This window comes from Apostichopus japonicus, chromosome 11, assembly GCF_037975245.1.
Source record: "Apostichopus japonicus isolate 1M-3 chromosome 11, ASM3797524v1, whole genome shotgun sequence".
NCBI lineage: Eukaryota > Metazoa > Echinodermata > Holothuroidea > Aspidochirotida > Stichopodidae > Apostichopus > Apostichopus japonicus.
Window position 1 is genome coordinate 23,536,507 of NC_092571.1, and position 19,348 is coordinate 23,555,854.

General features: G+C 39.0%; 1 protein-coding gene across 4 annotated transcripts; it reads right to left on the bottom strand.

Annotated features, from left to right (window-relative positions):
- Positions 1-769: 769 nt before the first annotated feature.
- LOC139976440 (organic cation transporter protein-like) lies at positions 770-19,348 on the bottom strand. 4 transcript variants are annotated; one of them, XM_071985170.1, is made up of 12 exons: positions 18,782-19,347; positions 18,182-18,218; positions 9,919-10,343; positions 8,068-8,171; positions 7,002-7,156; positions 6,495-6,663; positions 5,339-5,480; positions 4,888-4,979; positions 4,135-4,343; positions 3,142-3,250; positions 2,605-2,814; positions 770-1,754 (listed from the first exon to the last, which is right to left on the bottom strand). In XM_071985170.1, the coding sequence occupies exons 3-12, from the start codon at positions 10,333-10,335 to the stop codon at positions 1,679-1,681; spliced, it is 1,683 nt and encodes a 560-aa protein (XP_071841271.1). In that variant the 5' UTR covers positions 10,336-10,343; positions 18,182-18,218; positions 18,782-19,347; the 3' UTR covers positions 770-1,678. The 4 variants fall into 4 exon arrangements, with proteins under 4 accessions (XP_071841271.1, XP_071841269.1, XP_071841270.1 ...); XM_071985168.1 differs by lacking the exon at positions 18,182-18,218 and having other exon boundaries at positions 18,782-19,348; XM_071985169.1 differs by lacking the exons at positions 18,182-18,218; positions 18,782-19,347 and adding an exon at positions 16,371-17,148.

Sequence of the window (19,348 nt, forward strand, 5' to 3'; positions counted from 1 at the left end):
TAAAGGGGAGACGAAGCTGGTGGGTGTCCATTTGTGGTAGGGGGCGGGGGGGCAATCGTAGGAAGGAGCAGCAGTTACATATACTTTGGTGTTCTCTTGTATTTTGTCAACGTGCAGTTGTAACATATATATTGCAACTAGCACTTATCTTTACAGAACTGGGACAGCTACATATTCCCAAGTTCCCAAGATGCTTAAATCGGGCAGGTGCTACTAACATGAATCTCTTTTTAGCACGAATACGACAAGGAAAAAAGTCGGTGGGAAAATTTTTGTCAATTCTTTCAAACAGTGACATTAGTGATCTCGATAGGGTATTGTTAATGAAGAGTTGTTAATTCACTCTGTGGTACGGGCACACCGATGTATTCTTGGTTTATTTTATGGTTGCACATGTTTAACGTCCTGTGTAACAGTACATACTTTTCGCAAAATTAACTTTCTTAGAATGAGCGTTTCTTGTTCTTTACGCTATTCCATGTTTCCAACATTTTTATCTTTCTCTCTCTCTCTCTCTCTCTCTCTCTCTCTCTCCACCTCTCCACCTCTCTCTCTCTCTCTCTCTCTCTCTCTCTCTTCCTCTTGAGAATTTTCTTGAATGACTTCCAGTGACCCAAAACTTTAGTTGGACACAATGAATGAATGTATTTGTTGTTACCATTTGTGATATTTTCTAGACCGATCCATTCTAACTACACCTTCTTTGTGCACGACTCGTGCTCAATGATGTTGTTAGTGACGCGTATATTGACAGAGGAAAGTACACGTACATTATCCTCCTATCCTTTAAAACGAAGTAATCCACAAAATGTTGACTTTTATTCCCTTCACATCCGTCAGACGATTCAGACGGATCAAGCGATGGAGCATAGTTGATCATGATTTAGGTAAAATTTTCTATTTTGTTCCAATCAAATTTTTCATGAGTATCATCTTTAGAGCACTTTAAATACGGTGGCTTGAATGTACCAATAATCGTAAACTTGTAAACTCAGTAAAAGGAAGGATATACACAGAAGGCGATATATTGTTTGTGAAACTGTTCATACCATGCATGCAAACGAATAGATTACGGGTATCTAACAATAATAATGATTCCTTTGATTTCTTCTGAAATCTTCAAATTAGACAAAATCCACTGCTAGGTTAGGATTTTTTAAACCTTAATAAATGAAATATATATACAAATTCGGAAGATTGTTTTTTTTTCCTATTTAATACTAACTCACAAAACAAACCCCATATACATCTGATGGTCGCAGTAACGAAATTATATATGATGTAAATTCTTAGAAATTGAATGTTGTTTCACGAATCAAGAAGACTGGGAAATTGCAACCATCTTTAGGCAGAATTATCCTGAACATGAACAGCATCATACATCTCCTTTACCCCACTCTCTGCCACTGGATTATGGAGAGATATCCTGCTCATGAGCAGCATTTTCCTTCTCCTTCAGCCCACTCTCTGACACTGGATTATGAAGAGATATCCTGCTCATGAGCAGCATCTTCCTTCTCCTTCAGCCCACTCTCTGACACTGGATTATGAAGAGATATCCTGCTCATAAGCAGCATCTTCCTTCTCCTTCAGCCCACTCTCTGACACTGGATTATGGAGAGATACCTGCTCATAAGCAGCATCTTCCTTCTCCTTCAGCCCACTCTCTGACACTGGATTATATAGAGATATCCTGCTCATAAGCAGCATCTTCCTTCTCTTTAACCCCACTCTCTGACACTGGATGCACGTTCCTAGAAAATAAAAATAAAAAACATTTCAGAATAACATAAGTTTTACCCTAATGAGGCTAAACCTTTCTTTTGGACATCCCCATGATGGACAGATTGGTCACGAATTTGAAGGGTGACTAGAACAATGCGGTAATTTTACGTGTGACGCGTGTGTATTAACATTTCAACAGTGAAACAGAACTGAATGAGATAATGAGTCAACTCGAGTCATGAACACTTCTCTCTTTATTTTTTGAGTTTGTGTTTTTTTTAAAGTAACAGTGGTCGTTCCCTGCTTTGAATAAACATATATCACACAACATTCCTAATCCCCTAACTCCCCCCCCCCCACCCCCCGCCTTCTACGACCCATTTGTACAGTGTAATTTAAGCATCAGCTGGCACGGTAACAATAATAACATTAAATCAGGCGCTGGTCCAAAGTGGTGTGATGCTGCCATACTAGCACCACTATAGAGATCTAATTTATATCCTAAATATATATGCCCCAGGTAACGCCTAAAATATATAAGGGCCGGGATGGGGTTGGTCCCCATACCACTCCCCCTACATGGCAGTCACTTCAACGACCCCAGGGCTACACAACCTTTATAAAAAAAATCCTACATCCGCCCTTGTAAAACGTCATCAGTGCTACTTTTTGCTAAAGCCTTTGAGAAATAATCTTCCTGGTGACCTTTTAACTTCACATTTTTTCCAGACATCTAAGAAGGCTAAATTAGACAAATCAATGACTCAGTGAAAAAAGATACATTGAGGAAAGTGATCGTCAAATGTTTGTTTGAAGTTTGAACATAATTGACCATTATTTGACTTCCTAGCATATTTGGGATCAGACCTTTAAACTTACCTGTACAGAGCCTTTGTGTCCTGAATGGTAGCAGGGAGGGGTTTCCCTTTTGTTTCTGGCATGAGAAGGCAGAGAAGTCCAGCGATTATTGAGCACGACCCAAAGACCAAAATTGGAAGATGTGTCCAGACATTCTCTAAGAGGAGGATGAGAGGGGACAAGATACCGCCAACACGAGAAACTGTCGAGAAGAAACCTAATCCACTGTTCCTGTAAACGAGAAGAAAGACACAATGAATGAATCGGAAGATATGTCTGACTCGAATAATTATCGCTTTGATTATATTAAGTTTATATATCATATCATCTGAATTAAGATTTATTTGGTACAAGTTGTCTGCTTAACTAAGATATTGAACGTTTTTGATAAAATTTGTTCGTTTAACAGTTGTGCTGTTTCAAGGCCCGAAAGTATCGTTCATCAGTGTGCAACTGCGTCGAGCTTCATTGAGAGACATGAACTGAATACCAGGTACGAACTGTCATACAAAAGAAACAACTTTCCCAGAAGATTTTTTTTTTCAGAAAACTACTTACCTCATGATGGTTGGAGTCAGTTCTGAAGCCCAAGAGTAAACAATGGAGAACGACATGGTAATGAAAAACTTCCCCAACATAGCAACCAAAGCCCGCCATATTCCAAGGGCTGCACGAAAGAGAGAAAACGTTAGTGTAATAAACCGAAAGCCCAGGGCAAACTTTTGTTTCCAGTAATCATGAAAGGGGAACGTATTCTAAGCATTCTCTTGAAATTTGCATTCAATTCCCAGAACGAGTTTTTCTAGATTTTGATAGCTGAACCTGTCGCAATTTAGACCATTCAAAAGTGAACGGCCCAGGTATGATGTCATCATGGAACTCTCGCCTTGCACATGTAGTTTACAATGCAACTATGTCGCCAATTTGCGGTCCTCGGTTATGGGGTAACTCCTTTCATTCTCTATACATTATCAGCTAACTGGTTTTACTATTCCGGGCAGAGGCTTACATTGGAGGTGCCCAAGTGACACACGAACCGAGATTCCTCTTTTTTTAATTCTTGTTAGGTAACGCTATTTGTCTTTATGATCTATATCTTTTCAAAGTAATAAGTTACTCTGTAACTTTTACCGCAAACGGTGATCGGGTTTTAATAAAGTTCCTCGTATACCGGTACCTATAGGCTATACTTATTTACTTACACCCTGAATGAAAAGGTGGTATAAATTAAACATACAAGTTCGATACCGAAACCAACCTGTTATGACCGATAATTTCTATACGCTGACAAAGCAACGGTGGGAGGAATACAACCCACAAACAAATTTTCCGCGGCCCCACGGTCTGCTTAAATGTCAAATGTGACCCCAGCAAATCGGAACAGTACTTTTTACCAACCAAATGACGACTTACAATGAATTCACTGAATGGCAGACGCAAACAAAAACAACACAATACAAAGCAAAATCAAAGGGAAGAAATACAAAATTTAACCGTGGTTGGCAAGATCAATTCTTGACCAACCCCGGTGCAATGATGCATCATACTTACGTATTAACGGAGTTAAACAGCAGCATATCCCACCCAACAACATGACTCCACACGTGCTTCCTCTACGTCCAAACCATTCGGCTACAAACATACAAAGGAAGTAAGCTGGGATTTCAATCGTTCCAGAAATAAGAAACGCAATGTAAGGATCAATACCGAGAGAAGATGTACTTAAGGAGAGTCCATAGTAAACCAAACTCTGTACGATCCTGTTAAGAGAAACAAATAAGATCCGCTGATAAATTTGCTTACAGCACCAACCTCCACCACCCTCCACAACCCTCAACCACCCTCAACGAACCTCCACAACCCTCCAACACCTTCCACAACCCTGCATCCCTCGCAACCCACCTGAGTACTTCTGACCCTTATAGCTGCATCAAATCGTAAAATTTTCGCATTTACCTTGCCTGCCAAACTTGGTCGCGTTTTAACACTGCGCCCTCGTCGACCTACATCCGGGCATCACCCACTTTATCGTCTTTCCGATTCAATACAATTCTTAAGTAAAACATCCCCCTTAGAAACATAATTTTCATCTGTCTCACACTGAATATCTCATATGACAACTTATATGGCTGGCACTCGGGCCAAGAAATGGTTGAAAGAGATACCGTCACCGACAACTTGAAAAAAAAGCGAGAATGGTCACTGGCAAGTTGAGTACAGGGACTTCTTAGGTCACTGGTTTGAATTCTGTTCTATCAAATGCGATCTTTCTCTCTCTGATCAAGGATGATCTGCAATACTTACCAATTAAAACTCATGTTCATTGTTATCAGGAAGATTGATCTGCTGCACACAAACTTCCGAACGGTTTGGAACATGCTATTCTGTTGATCTTCCTGTCACGATGAATGAAGAAAGTGTGACATGTAACATTGGTTTGAAGATACATTCTTACTTCTAAAGTGTCAGAAATTTTACTCTTTGAACAGTTGAGTGTCCGCCAGTCAACTCCCAAGAGGGAATACTAACAACTTTAGCCTGTTGCATAGAGTGGAAGTACGTCTTACTCTTTTTGGGGAATACTATAATTGATTTTTAAAGGGCAATCGTATGGATCACAAACCAAATTACCCCCACTCATCCCCTCCAATCCCCTCCCCCCCCCCCACCCCGATGCCATCCGAGTAACCCGGTAACTGTGCATAATAAGCTGGCGAAGAATTCCACAGTATTAACAGATTTAATGCAAATTTACCTCATAGGTCTGTTCAACGATTTTTCCAAAATTGTCTGGCAGTGTCCTTCTGTTGACTTTGGCTATCTTTCTAAAGATATTGTCGGCAGATTCGAATCGCTTGTTGGATATCAACCATCTCGTTGACTCGGGAACGAATATTCTGGGTGTGAGACAAACAGACAAATGAAAAGAATAAAGTATAGTGTTTATATCGTTAAAATTATGTATAGTGCTAATATTATAGCAAACAATACAAAATATCGATAGCGTTGGTTGTTTGTGATGACTGGAACAACATTATATTACGACACCCTGCACGATGCCGCACGAATATTCGTGCATTGTCAAGGGCGGCGGAACCCGGGGGGGCACAGGTGGCACGTGCCCCCCCCCACTTTTCCTCAGGTTAAAAATGTGCCCTTTTTCTACATAAAAATTGAGGTGTCTCAAGTTATCAAGAGGCCAGGGAACCAGAATGAACACTCGGGAAGGGCCGTTTCCGGCCATCTGAGGGGTTTGTAAAACCAATAATTTTCTTGTACGCTCCGCGCCAACCGATGGTGGTGCTCCGCTCAGATAGTCGTGCATACAGCTTTGCAAATCCTGGCTAAGCCCGTGACTTTTAATGAATTTCTGTGGGTCAAACTCAAAGCTATTTCAAATGCAAAAAAATTGTTAAGATATTAACAAGAAATAAACTCTAATTCGGAAGATTCCTACATTAGCAACTAGCATGATTTCACCTCATTTTGTCTCAAAAGAAGACTTGTTCCTTGATTCCCAATTTGCACATTGGATATTGCAGTGCTAGTATGCATATTTTCCTTGAGGGGGGGGGTGGGGGCGTTGATGGAGTGATGTGTATACGCAAATAAGATAATACAATAAGAGTTATAAAGGGTACTAAATATAAGGCTGCATCAGTCCAATCGAATTTCTGCAAAGTGCCCTTTGATGTCGGTGCCCCCCCCCCCCCCAGATTAAAAGTGCTTCCGCCGCCCTTGTGCATTGTACTATACGAACGCACTCTAGCCACCCCAACTTGGTATTATATATTTTCTAAAGAAAATGTGACATTTTGGAGGTGGGATTGTGGGGTGTGAGGAGGGGGGCTACGTCAGTGGGTCTCGTGATGTGATGTAGTGTTTAATGTACAGAATGATGCGATACTTACAGTGCCAAAATTAAAACAGGAATGTATGGTAGCGATATCACAAGCTGAACAATTCGCCAGTTTGGAATAAGGTAAACAATTCCCGCGATGAGGTAGTATCCAATGGCGAAAAAGATAAAGGTAGTGTTCGACACTATTACCCTCTTGGAAGGAGCAACAAGTTCTACAACTGTAATGAAAAGAAATTTCATAAAACAATTATAAAATGAGCTGATATATGTTTTAAGAACCAAATGATAAAACTGAATGTGCTGACTTAGTTTAACAGTGTCACATTTCGATATAAAATCATTAATGTTTAGACAAAACTGAATCACATTACAACCATAGTTTAAGAGATTTCTCATATTTATATAATATAATCTAATAATGTACAGAGCATTTAAATTATCTGCTTTTACGGTTTGACAGAAAATCACATTCGAAAACGGATCTCCCCTTCCACCTCCTGTAAGTTTACAAAAAATATTTAAACTTGAAAAGACAAAGAAAATGTTTTTTACTCACCTATGACAAAGCCTATCAGGTTGATTCCTTTGACAAAAATGCCAACGAAGAATCTTAACACAATGAACATCCATATGTTCATCGAAAAGGTGTTTGCCACACCCATTATGATCATTCCTGTGATGCATACAATAAAGGTCCATCTACGACCAAACCTGTTGTAGAAAATAAATGGAAAACATAGTTCTTAGTTTCAATATTGCACAGGGGACTAAAATGGTGCTATGATTTGTCAATGTATATAATATCATTTTGATAGTACACAAAGAGATAGGAAAAGCACACAACCAATACCGTTTCTATAATTAAACTATCAATATAAATATTTGCACCAATTTATCGTAGACTTAATTATTATTATTAACATTTCGCATTATTTTTATTATTATTATTTTTCCCATGGTGTTATTTTGACTTATGACCTTGTCAGTATATATTTTACTATCTATTGCGAATATGAGTCCATCATAACTTGGGAATATGTCAAGAATGGCTCAGAAAGATAAGACCACTCCTATATGGACTTCAGAATATGATCAAAAGAGTCGTGGCGCAGCTCACCGTATCCCCTCTGTTTTTAAATTCAAGAGTATTCCTTAACAAAAATGTTCGTTTAGAGTTTAATGAAGACCTCATTTATTGCCTAAACGTTTCTATTTTCTCTGAGGGAGGACCCTCAGAACAACCTATATAGTAGTAATATTCCGCCACGGTTGTAAATTCCATTAAAAAGTCTTGGACCCACCGCTGGCCCTTCCATAATGGTTGATGCCCCTGCCTATAAATTAGTAGTGACGTAGTGACATTAGGTGCATTTCATTTTCACAGCTCGACACAGCTCGACATCCATGAATAAAAGGACGCATATATCATTCATAAACAAGGACTTTCTTATGGATATTTGCGAGGGATCAGCGAGGATCAGCAAGGATCAATGGGAAACAAGATGATGGTACGAGCAGGCAAGCCTATGCAAGAACATGTTTGTGATTGTCATGGGAATATCGAACACAATGAATAAAATAAACATCAGAGTATATTGAAAACGAAAAAGTTGTGTACTTACACATCAGACATTATGCCTGGTAAAGCACTCCCAAACAAATAACCGACGAAGTAGAGGGATTGGGCTACGTTTGGCAGGTAATCCATCCCACAAACTAGTTCAAACTGTAAGTATCATAAAACAAATTAAAATATTTGATGGTTACGTGGATATTATATGTGAATGTTGATCAAATATGCCAAATATTATGATTGTTAACTATTGATAAAGGTACCACCGTCATCAGTTCATATATTATCCATGAGAATAATACGTTATCTTCACTTTACTGTCAATGCTTGCAAGGTCGCCGATGGCCAATCCGGGAACTGGGGATAGACAGGTCATCGGGTCCCATTTTGGAATCTTTATTTGTCCTTAAAGGTTATCAGTATTGTCCTATAAAAGGTTTGCAAGCCATTGAGAATGATTATAAACTTAGACAATTTAATGTCTCAGTATGGATTTTAGAGTGGCATTCAAATGGTTCTTGAAATTTCAACAAGGGTGACCATTATTTGCCTTTTGATTTATTTATTTTTGTTGGAGGGGGGATACATGATGAAATCTTATTACATTTTAAACATTTATCCCGTATATACCGGACCACCTAATTGACCAAGGGGAGATTCTCCCATATGACAACCTCTCCTAAGGCCTATAGTGCATCGACTGCATGAGACCAAGTACAACCAATATAATATTCAACAGGTTTCTATAGGAGAGCTGCATGCTTGCTGCGTTGAATTTATACAAATCTGATGGCATACTGTAGCAAAAATAAACATTAGCATGAAGGAAAATGGCAGTTGTTATATATTCAAAAACATACTGTACCTTGGATTATATTTGTGCCAAGCTCATTAATATAATAGAGGGTTCTATATATGATGCTTATTAATACGAATTCCGTTGTATTGTAACTCTGGCCTGATAGTAGTTAAATACACTGTACAGTAGTAAATACACTGTACAGGAGACAGTTACACTCTGGCTCTTGACCAAAAAACACGTGTCTGTTTATTCATCCATTATTTTTGTGGAGTGTTAGCTCAGTGGTTAACGCCGGTGCCTTTCAATCATAAGGTCCCCGGTTCAAGTCACTCCCAGATTAATGTATGTCGTCCAGTTACAGAGTTGTTGGCAATTAACAATTCATAATCATGGACGTTAAATATGAATGTAAGAGAATGACTTCGGTCAGCTTGCGGCTTTGATAAGCCAATGAGGCTTCTTCGCGAGTTCCTGCTTGCAGGGGGATCTAATATACATACATACATTATACCCACGCATTGGAACCTCGCGGTGCCTTGTATAGTTACCCTTTCCACTATAGAAAAGCAGCGACAGCTGTACAGTAATTATATGGAACGTAGACATGTTACACATGCTGTAACGAGGTAACTAGCTCGACCCCGAATATATTGTCCTCCTTTCTTCCTTATGTATATTATGAAAATGAGAAAACATTTTTGTTATCTTATATTTGCCAAGGCCCGTGTAATTGAACCCGGGCACGACTACAGCTGTCCAGTATCTACAAATATGGTTAATTTTTCACTAGGGAAATAATATTGCATGTGACGAGGTCTCCAACAGAGACTATTCAATAGCTGCGATTATCGGTCGTTCAGTGTGCAGGGTTAAGTTCATGGCTATAGAATATTGAAGAGTTTCGAAAATTCGGTTACAATGATTGACTCGGAGTTGGAACGTGTTCAGTCAGGCCGGTAGGTGGCTGTCTGGAAAATACAACAAACATATTAAAAGCAAAATTAACCAAAATGCAAGCATACGGTCCATCTATAGTTTTTTTTTTTTTTTGTACCATGGTGAGGGGTCAGGGGAGTGAAGGGCAAAGGACGTACTTACATCTTGAATAATTGTACTCCTGAATGTACTCCTGTCGTACTCCCATCCTTCATCACAAGGAATCACTTCTAGCTCATTCGTGACGTTATCACCAAGAACTATCGCTGTTTGTAGATCGATGTTTCCGACGTCGTATTTCGTACATTGTTCGTATTTCGTCGAGTTGTCCTCGTCGATTATGATCGGTATGGACAGACTTTTCTTAACATCCTCGCAGTTGAAATCAACATCATCTAAGTCAGTCGGACAATCATCGTTCACCCAAGATTTACACCAATGGTCGCTCTTTCCAGCTGCAAACACCTGTAGGTATACGTGACAAGGGGCCATCAGTAGGGGGATACATAACAGCGCTACAAGCAGTTTCTGATACAGACCAAAACTTCCGACCACCCTCTGTATATCTTCAAAATTCATTGTGGTATCTGAGAAAGAAACAAACAGTTATTCTGTGAATATCATATAATTATTCTTGAGTGAAAAGTATGACATTAAAATGAGGAAATATTTAAATTCGAGAAAACCGATTCCCATTTATAGCTCTCTTTCTTTGTTACTGTTAATTAATTTTACATTATTTACAATACGATGACCGAGTAAATTTTTAATTTACTGTGTATTGTGTATTGTTTTGTGTGTGTTGTGAACACCAATTTCCAACCGAATGCATTCTCCTTTCTTTTGAATGCAAAAGAAAAATGCATTTACTACTATTTGAGAGTGTCCACAATGACATATACACATATATCTATATTCTATATATAACAACTTGACTTAGTGCCTAATGATCTTGGATACTTGTACATTCCTGACACTGTACATTTCCTTCAAATTATATTTATTGCATGTGGTTTCCCCATACTTAGTGCAGAATCCTATTGCTTTTGCTGAATATTAATGGCTCTATGGAGTTCTGTTTATGACACTGTATTTCTTACTGGTTAAAGATTGTCCTCTAAGGTAGCAATGATTATTTATATTACTACTAGGCAAGTAATTGCATGTAGGGTCTTCACTCTGGTTTCTGTGTAGATTTCACATCTCAAACCATACCCGGGAAACAGTGGATCTCAAATTTGCTATAACCGTAAGAGTAGAAAGGAACTGAAAACTGTTGTGCATTCTGGTGCATGTTAATTGTAGAAAACAGTATTGCACCTTGTGCAATAGACCGGTGTGCATCCATACCACAATGTTCATCAACTATTGAATGTTATCACATCGTTCAGGTTAAAGAGCAAATAACAATATATCTCCTTTGCAACATTGTCAGTAGAGACGATGATGAGGAATACGACCACCTTGATGATGTCCTGAAGATGAGCGAAAACGGGCAGCTGTTTGAACAAAATGGGAAAGCAGGTAATATATGTGTTGATGCAGTCAAGCCATATCAACTGTGATACTTGACTGGCCTCCCTGCTTCATCAACTTAACTCCTTTTTAATGAGCTCTGAAGGAAGCATGACTTTGGGCAATTTAAAGAGGAATGGCACAAATTGGTAAAAGCTCCTAAAAAGCCAACAAATGTTCCTGGATTTCGAGACGTGGAAAGAGGCAGAAGAGAATTTTCCAGAAGAAACAAAGAGAGACAGGCCTCTGCATTTCATTGACTATCCCCTTCATAATGTCCCTCAGCAACTGAAGAGTAACTGCAGTCTCCTGAAGGCTAAGGAAGAGAACAATGGCCTATCAAGACCATACACAATTGGAAGAGCAAGTTGTGTGTTGAGCCAGCTGGACCCAAGGGCAATATAACCTTGCCAACAATGCAGTTGCCAGATGCATTCAAAGGATTTCCTTTGGTTGTACATAATATGCCAAAGGTTTGTTAACCCCGGAAAGCTACTTTGATTTCAGATTCAGACTGCAGCTATGAACAAGTTACTGTCATAATTTTGGGTCAGTTCATGTCAAATCAACAGAGGCCTCCTTCCTTCAAGTTTGAATGCATTTTTTTATTCATGTTGATTATTTAATGTCTGAAATTTCAAATGCTGTAAAAGACGTGAAATCAGTCATCCAATTTAGCAAATTCTGAGCAAAATTTAGGGCCCCTTTAGTAGCGACCATGGTTTGCTGCTAGGTGTGGCCATATTCTAGCAACCGAAATGTCTCGAACATTTTGTGTTTTGTCCAATATCTGCATGCCCTTGAGACATTGGGCGACACACTATATCAGTTTCAGCCAATCTGAGAGGGTCGCCGTGGAATCGGTCAAAAATCTGTTGATTTGGCATGGCTTGACCCTTTTGTCTTTTTCATATGTAAGCAGATATTCTAAACTTATCTGGGCTATTCTGATTGTGTCTGTGACACTGCATGCACATTTTGAACCAAGTTTATTAAGACATTACAAATGTTAGTTTTGTGCAACCAATTAAGCAATGTATCAACCTAGTTCTAGAATCATAACATATGTTGTGTTCTCTCTCTCTCTTTAATTTGCAATACTTTTTTTACACAGCTAGGTGCAATTTAGATTAACAAATTACTGTTTGAAGAAGGTTGGTTGTTTCTACTCTGAGTATCGAGTTTGCTATTATTACTCTCTTCTTATACATATAGATGGGTGATCCATTTAAGTCACCTAAACAGACCTAAGACCTTTAACAATCATCTACAATACGAACAGCATATGGGTGATTATTCCATCAAATATTGGTGGTAAAATTAGAGTACACTTAGAACCCACGATACTAGTCACATTCACAAACAGTAATTTGCATTTGTGGAATTAGGGACATGCATCACTGTTACTGCAAAATAATCATCACTGATTGTTAAATGGTTGGTTTGCGTGAATTTCTTTATTTGACTTAATGAAAAGAGGTGAGAGCTCTGTATTGCATATCTAGGATTGAGTAGGGGGGTTTATTAAAAAGTACTTATCTCTACGAGCTTAGTCAACAATGGTTAATACTCATCAATATTTTCTTAATTTTTTTATGGGGATGGATATGTGAAGATGTATAGAGGTTCACAAACAAGGCTGTTTCCCTTAACCTGAATATTGTGATCAGAGATTTTACGTTGGTGGTGATGTGTCCAGCAGCAGATTTGCAGATTATTATTCTTTTACTTCATGTAAGATATAACCTACTAAAATTCAGTTTATGGTCATATACCTAAAAGATGACATGAGTTAGTACAAACAAAGAACACTTTTCTCATTGGGTTATTTTTTGTCTCAAATTTATATATCTGCAGTATTATTACAATGCATTTGCCTTTTTAACTCACATTTTGAAGGTTTATAGACAATGACAGTCATAGCGTAGTTTTTTCCTTTATATATACTATAGTATTATACCCGAGTGCAAACGTTATTAAAGCAATACAATTTCTGATAAAGTTGTCAATGTTGAACAAAAGTGTTTCCTTCTTCAGATAAAAGTCAGGTTAACCTAGTTGCTAGAAACCCTAAATTCAATAAACATACTGGAAAAAAAAGTAGAAGTTGTAACGCATCAACATCATTACACCTACTGCTGGTTTGAAAGATTGATTATTATGAATCGAAAATTATTTTAAACGTTCTTGAAACTTGATATGGCGACTCCGATAATATCGTCGCCTTTATCACCTCAAACATAGAGCATCAGTCTCTGAACCAGCGGGGCACGAGGACCCACAATTCCGTCACACGCAGCTCCGTTGATTCGTCAAGAAATAAATTCAAATTAATCGTGTGGGCTGCTGAATGAACCCTGCCGTGGAACCTGGGCTTAAAAAAATGAAGCAACTAAAAATGTTATGAAATAATACCTCCATTATGTCCACGCCAAGTTCAAATAAAGGTCACGCAGGTCAAAGCAAAGCAACGTTGCCCAGCGATAACAAGTTAGAATTTGAAGTATTTTAATATCATTTAGCGAACAATCGTAGATCGGCTACGCAAAACAATGCGTATCACTTACTTAAGAATTAACCTGCTCTGTACGTTTTCAATTATAAACTCCCCGCCCCCCCCCCCCCTCTTACTCAGCTAAAATGAAGTTAAAATTCACTTTTGTTTCTACCTTTTGAACAACATTAACTTGGTTTATATCGGTGGATTGACAGCCAGTATTTTTTTTTTTTTTTTTGAAGTTTATATCATGTACTGCCTAGTCTTGTTCACAAACGGTGATGTAACGTCATATGATTGGCCAAGTATAGGGCAATCTCCAAGTATGCTGCAATCGGGGCATTAAATTTGAGTGGTAGGCAGTGGCGGCGCCAAGGGGGGGGGGGGGGGGGGCTTTAGCCCCCCACCCCCCACTGAAGTAGTCAGCCCCCCATTAGCCCCCCCCCCCCACTGAAATAGGCAAAAAAAAAAACCTCATTGAAACAATATAGCCTACCCAAATTTTGTCAGCCATAACGCAGTGCTACAATGGTCAATGGAAATTTTGATGAATTTTTCACATGAAAATAGTCAGTGACTCAGTTGTGGTGCAGAAAGCCTTGTTTTGGTGACTGATAAAACAAATCAGAATCCAGCTTTATCCGCCAGGTGTTGATGAGTTGTTTCTCAATTATTTTAGTGATACGAAAACTGTGAATTGGTATCTTCCATTCTAATTTGACTAAAGTTACTCACAAAAAAATGCATATTTTTGGAGAAATTTTCAGGTGACAAAAGCCTCGCTAAATGCCACCATTTTGCATGTAGGCCTTTCCAGGATTGGGAAAAATTTCACCCCCTCCCCTTATACCCCTCCCCCAGGACGGCGATCACTCAATCTTGTAAGCCACCCAAAAAATTGGCTCAGCCCCCCCCCCCCCTTAGCCTCCCCATCTAAATATTCCTGGCGCCGCCACTGGTGGTAGGGGCACCAACTATTTAAGGAGGGGCAGCATATTTGTGTCTTGTAACTTGTGAAGTTTCTCAAACACATGCTAATATATATTTAGTGGCACAGACGGGGGAGACACCTCACCCCACCTCCACTATCCCCGAAAACATGTGTCCCAAATTTGGGAGGAAAAACTAGTCAGAAATTCGACGTATAGGTAAAAGTGTCAATGATTTCAGTTTTAAGTGTTAATGTAATGGTCATGTGATCTTGGAAATAAGCAAAATTATCAGGGATACTGAGATAAATACTAAAGTGGCATTCCAGGTCAGTACATGTGGTAACTGGATTGAGTTATTTTTAAATCAAGCTTCATTTGGCACATTTCACAAACTGGTTCCAGTTTGACGTATAAAGGAGCTACACTTATATCAGCAGGCGTTCCCTAAGCATGCGTACCACAGTACTTTGAAATAAAATATTTAAAGAAAAAAAAACACCTAAGATAGAGGCTTTGCACGAAAACCAAACAACTTTAATTGATATAAGCAAGGGCGGCGGAACCGGGGGGCACAGGGGGCACGTGCCCCCCGCCCACTTATCTTCAGGTTAAAAATGTGCCCTTTTTCTACATAAAAATTGAGGTGTCTCAAGTTAGCAAGAGGCCAGGGAACCAGAATGAACACTCGGGAAGGGCCGTTTCCGGCCATCTGAGGGGTTTGTAAAACCAAAAACTTTCTTGTACGCTCCTCGCCAACTAATGGTGGCGCTCCGCTCAGATAGTCGTGCATACAACTTTGCAAATCCTGGCTACGCCCCTGACTTTTAATGAATTTCTGTGGGTCAAACTCAAAGCTATTTCGAATGGAAAAAAAATTGTTAAGATATTAACAAGAAATAAACTCTAATTCGGAAGATTCCTACATTAGCAACTAGCATGATTTCACCTCATTTTGTCTCAAAAGAAAACTTGTTCCTTGTTTCCCAATTTGCACATTGGATATTGCAGTGCTAGTATGCATATTTTCCTTGAGGGGGGGGGGGGGAACTTGATGGAGTGATGTGTATACGCAAATAAGATAATACAATAAGAGTTATAAAGGGTACTAAATATAAGGCTGCATCAGTCCAATCGAATTTCTGCAAAGTGCCCTTTGATGTCGGTGCCCCCCCCCCCCCAGATTAAAAGTGCTTCCGCCGCCCTTGGATATAAGAGAAGACAAGAAGCTATTGCATGAGTATCTGCAAACTAAAATACGTCATCAACATTTTTTTCTTTCTTTTTTACTAAACTAGTAACTGCCAGAACCAGATTTACAAATCGGATAAAAAAAACTGCTATGATCGTTACATTATAAGTTTGCATTGGCTGATTAATTAAGTAAACTTGACTGTCAATAGTTTGGTAAATCTGGTCACCAGCATTTTCGCCGGCCGAGCTATTTTATACTTTGCAATTATTCCTTTGAGCCTTCTGTTTTATATAGACCTATAAATACTACGTGACATACGTTGACAGTGCCTGTGATGATTATATCTCACATATGCAGCTGAACATAAATGGGTACTTTCTTAACATAAGTCACCCCCCAGAGACTAGAACCTGGGCACGAAAGACCAAACAACCAAACTTAAATAGGTGATTTAGAACAAAGAAAAGAGTCAACGTACCTTATTTATACCAGGCTAAGCGCTTGCGGGTCAGTGCCTTAACTACTGTACTTTCCAAGTTGAGCTTCCAATGACATGAACATCTTTGACAGGTGTGCGCTTCAGTAATGCATTGCATGTAGAATCTTTTTAGCCATACTTTGGCAGATTTGTAAACACTATTTATAAGAGTCCAAATATTTCTTCATTAAAGTCTTTTCCTGGACGTTCTCAAAGAGTGAACTGAATTCCCGGTCTTAAGGGATTGAGATAGTTTTGTATTCTTTACGTTCGTAACATTACAAGGAACAATCGTTCACAAAGAATGGGTTCCGTCACGGTGAGGCATACTGAATTGTGAAACGCATACAGATGCTTTTAACACAATAGAGTTTCTATTGCAACTTATTGTAATTACGACATTCCGGCTAAGATCATGTGTAGTATCTGTTCTCCTTGTAGGGGAATCGTGATACACATCTGACGACGGTCACACGGTCTCGATGCAATGGTTCTGATGTTGAGAGCGGATCAGTCGTTCGGCTGTTTGGTTTTTAATGTCCAGGTTCTTTCTTGGGTGACTTTTCTAAAAAAAAAAGTATCTGCTCCCTTTCTTAGGACTCGTGATACTCATCTGACAATGATCATCAAGCCTCGATTCAATAGGACTGGGGTTCAGAGTGGATCGATAGTATCTTGGTTTGGTTTTCGTGGTGCTCTTGGGTGACTCTTCTTATAAAGTATTTACAGTGACAATAATGCGACTTAAAATGACTAAATGACTGAAAGTGGAACAATTGTACGGTAATACGAATCAATCCCGCCAACTAGGATTTTTTTTTTGTACTTAACAAGCAGTTTTTTCTTAGTTTTTCTCCGATTAATCGTATTTTCGTGCATACTTTTCGTTTTTATAATTGAAAGAAGAAATTTATGTTGCAGCAGCAAGCAAATATAGCAACAGTTTGAGAGTAAGCTACTACCAAATATGACAACACCAAAATATGGGCATTTGCCTGTCAGAAATAGTCCCAACGCAGCCCCCCCCCCACTCCCCCTGAGGGTTCATGTACCTCACCCCTACCCACTAGGATGGGAAACACTGTAACAGCATCATAGCAAACTTTTAATATCGAAAGGAGTGGTCGATTTCTGCTATACCTTTAAGAATGAGTTAAGAGAATGGTGGTGTCCAGTTTGCTTGTTACAGCCTATATGCAGGTTAACATCAGTAACTCTAGTACGTAGTAAGTCTTTAACGTAATGAGTGGACTAATATCCCGCAAGTTGACAACCACTTCATCGAAGAGATCAGGATAATTTTAATGTCACGCTTTAAACGTCTTTACTTTAATGCAATATTTTTTGTCTGTCATAAACAGTCCCAATGCCAGCCCCCGCCAACCCCCCCCCCCGCCCATCAGGGTGCATGCACCTCACCCTTACCCATAACGTTGGGGGAAGTGTGACAGCGTCAGAGCCAACTTTTAATATCGAAAGGAGTGGTTGATTTCTAGTATACCTTTAAGAATGATTTAAGAGAATGGTGGTGTCCAATTTGCTTGTAATATACCCTTTTATGCAAGTTAAAAGCAGTAGTTCTAGTACGTGGTAAGTCGGTATCGTAATGCGTCGACTAATATACCACAACTTAACAACCACTTCATCGAAGAGATCAGGATAATTTACTGTCACACTAAACGTCTCTACTTGAATGCAATATTTGTTGTCTGTCATAAACAGTCCCAATGCCTGCTTCCCTCCCATCAGGTTGCATGTACCTCACCCCTACCCACCTGAAATTGGGAAAATGTGACAGCATCATAACCTACCTTTAATATCGAAAGGAGTGGTCGATTTCTGCTATACCTTGAAAAATGAGTTAAGAGAATGGTGGTGTCCAGTTTGCTTGTAATAGCCTATATATGCATGTTAACAACAATAATTCTAATACGTGTTAAGTCGGTAACGTAATGCGTCGACTAATATACCACAAGTTGACAACCACTTCATCGAACAGATCAGGATAATTTTAATGTCACACTATAAACTTCTTAACCTTATTATTGCAATATTGTTGTTTAAAAGAAAAGTAACCCAAGATATAGCCTTGGCACAAAATAAATTGATCCACTCTCAACTATACTTCACTTACTTTGGGAGTGTTACCGTATCAGCATGATGATGGTACATTATGTCCTGCTAACAATGCCCTGGGTAACTTGCCTGACGTAATACTGTAGTTTAGTCCTACTCTAGTCTTGCCATTAAACATAAATCCGTTACTATTACTGATCGGTCTAAACGGTTACGTTTCGTTACAGTTCCATTTGCGGCAAAGAATAAAGGCTAGTATGTATCGTATAAAGCTGAATCTTCTATCAAATAAAACATGATTATTTATCGGAAAACTGTAAAAAAATATGACATACCTGTTGCAGCCATACGAGTCTACATCCAACAGCGGAACTGCAGAGTTAGAAGAAATCGTTATCTGCTCAAGTGCGCAGAAACTACATGTCAACAATACCAACATTGTCTACCTTACAACATATACGTCATTGTACTTTGTGTTACGGTACATGTACAGCGATGTTCTTGTTCCGCTATCCTTAATATTTTCCTTTACTTGAATAACAATAAAGGAGTTTACCCCTGTTCGACCTCGCAAGAGGTCCTACGGGGGATAATATTTAAGTTTTGTAGAATAGACACTTTTTTTTTTCTTTTTTTTTCTAGGGAAAGTTGTCTATTATTCAAACAGGGAGATGCTGAGAAGTGAAGTATTGTTCGATTAACATTGTTAAGAAGCCATAAATACACAGGAGGTCGGAGCTGAGGAGCCAATTAGGTATGGATCACTAAAGGGGGAGGAATTTCTAATTAAATGGGAAATAGAAGACAGAGCGGTTTCTATTGTTTGGGTCGGAAGTGGTTGCTACTTAGTTGGAGTTTTGGAGTTGTACTTAGTGTATAAGTACACCTGGAGTTTGGGGGCT

Coding starts and splice junctions, on each gene's coding strand:
- LOC139976440 (XM_071985168.1), bottom strand. Junction 4,980..5,338: donor TCGTTGAACAGACCTATGAG/GTAAATTTGCAT, acceptor TCATCGTGACAG/GAAGATCAACAGAATAGCAT. Junction 4,344..4,887: donor ATGAACATGAGTTTTAATTG/GTAAGTATTGCA, acceptor TTCTCTTAACAG/GATCGTACAGAGTTTGGTTT.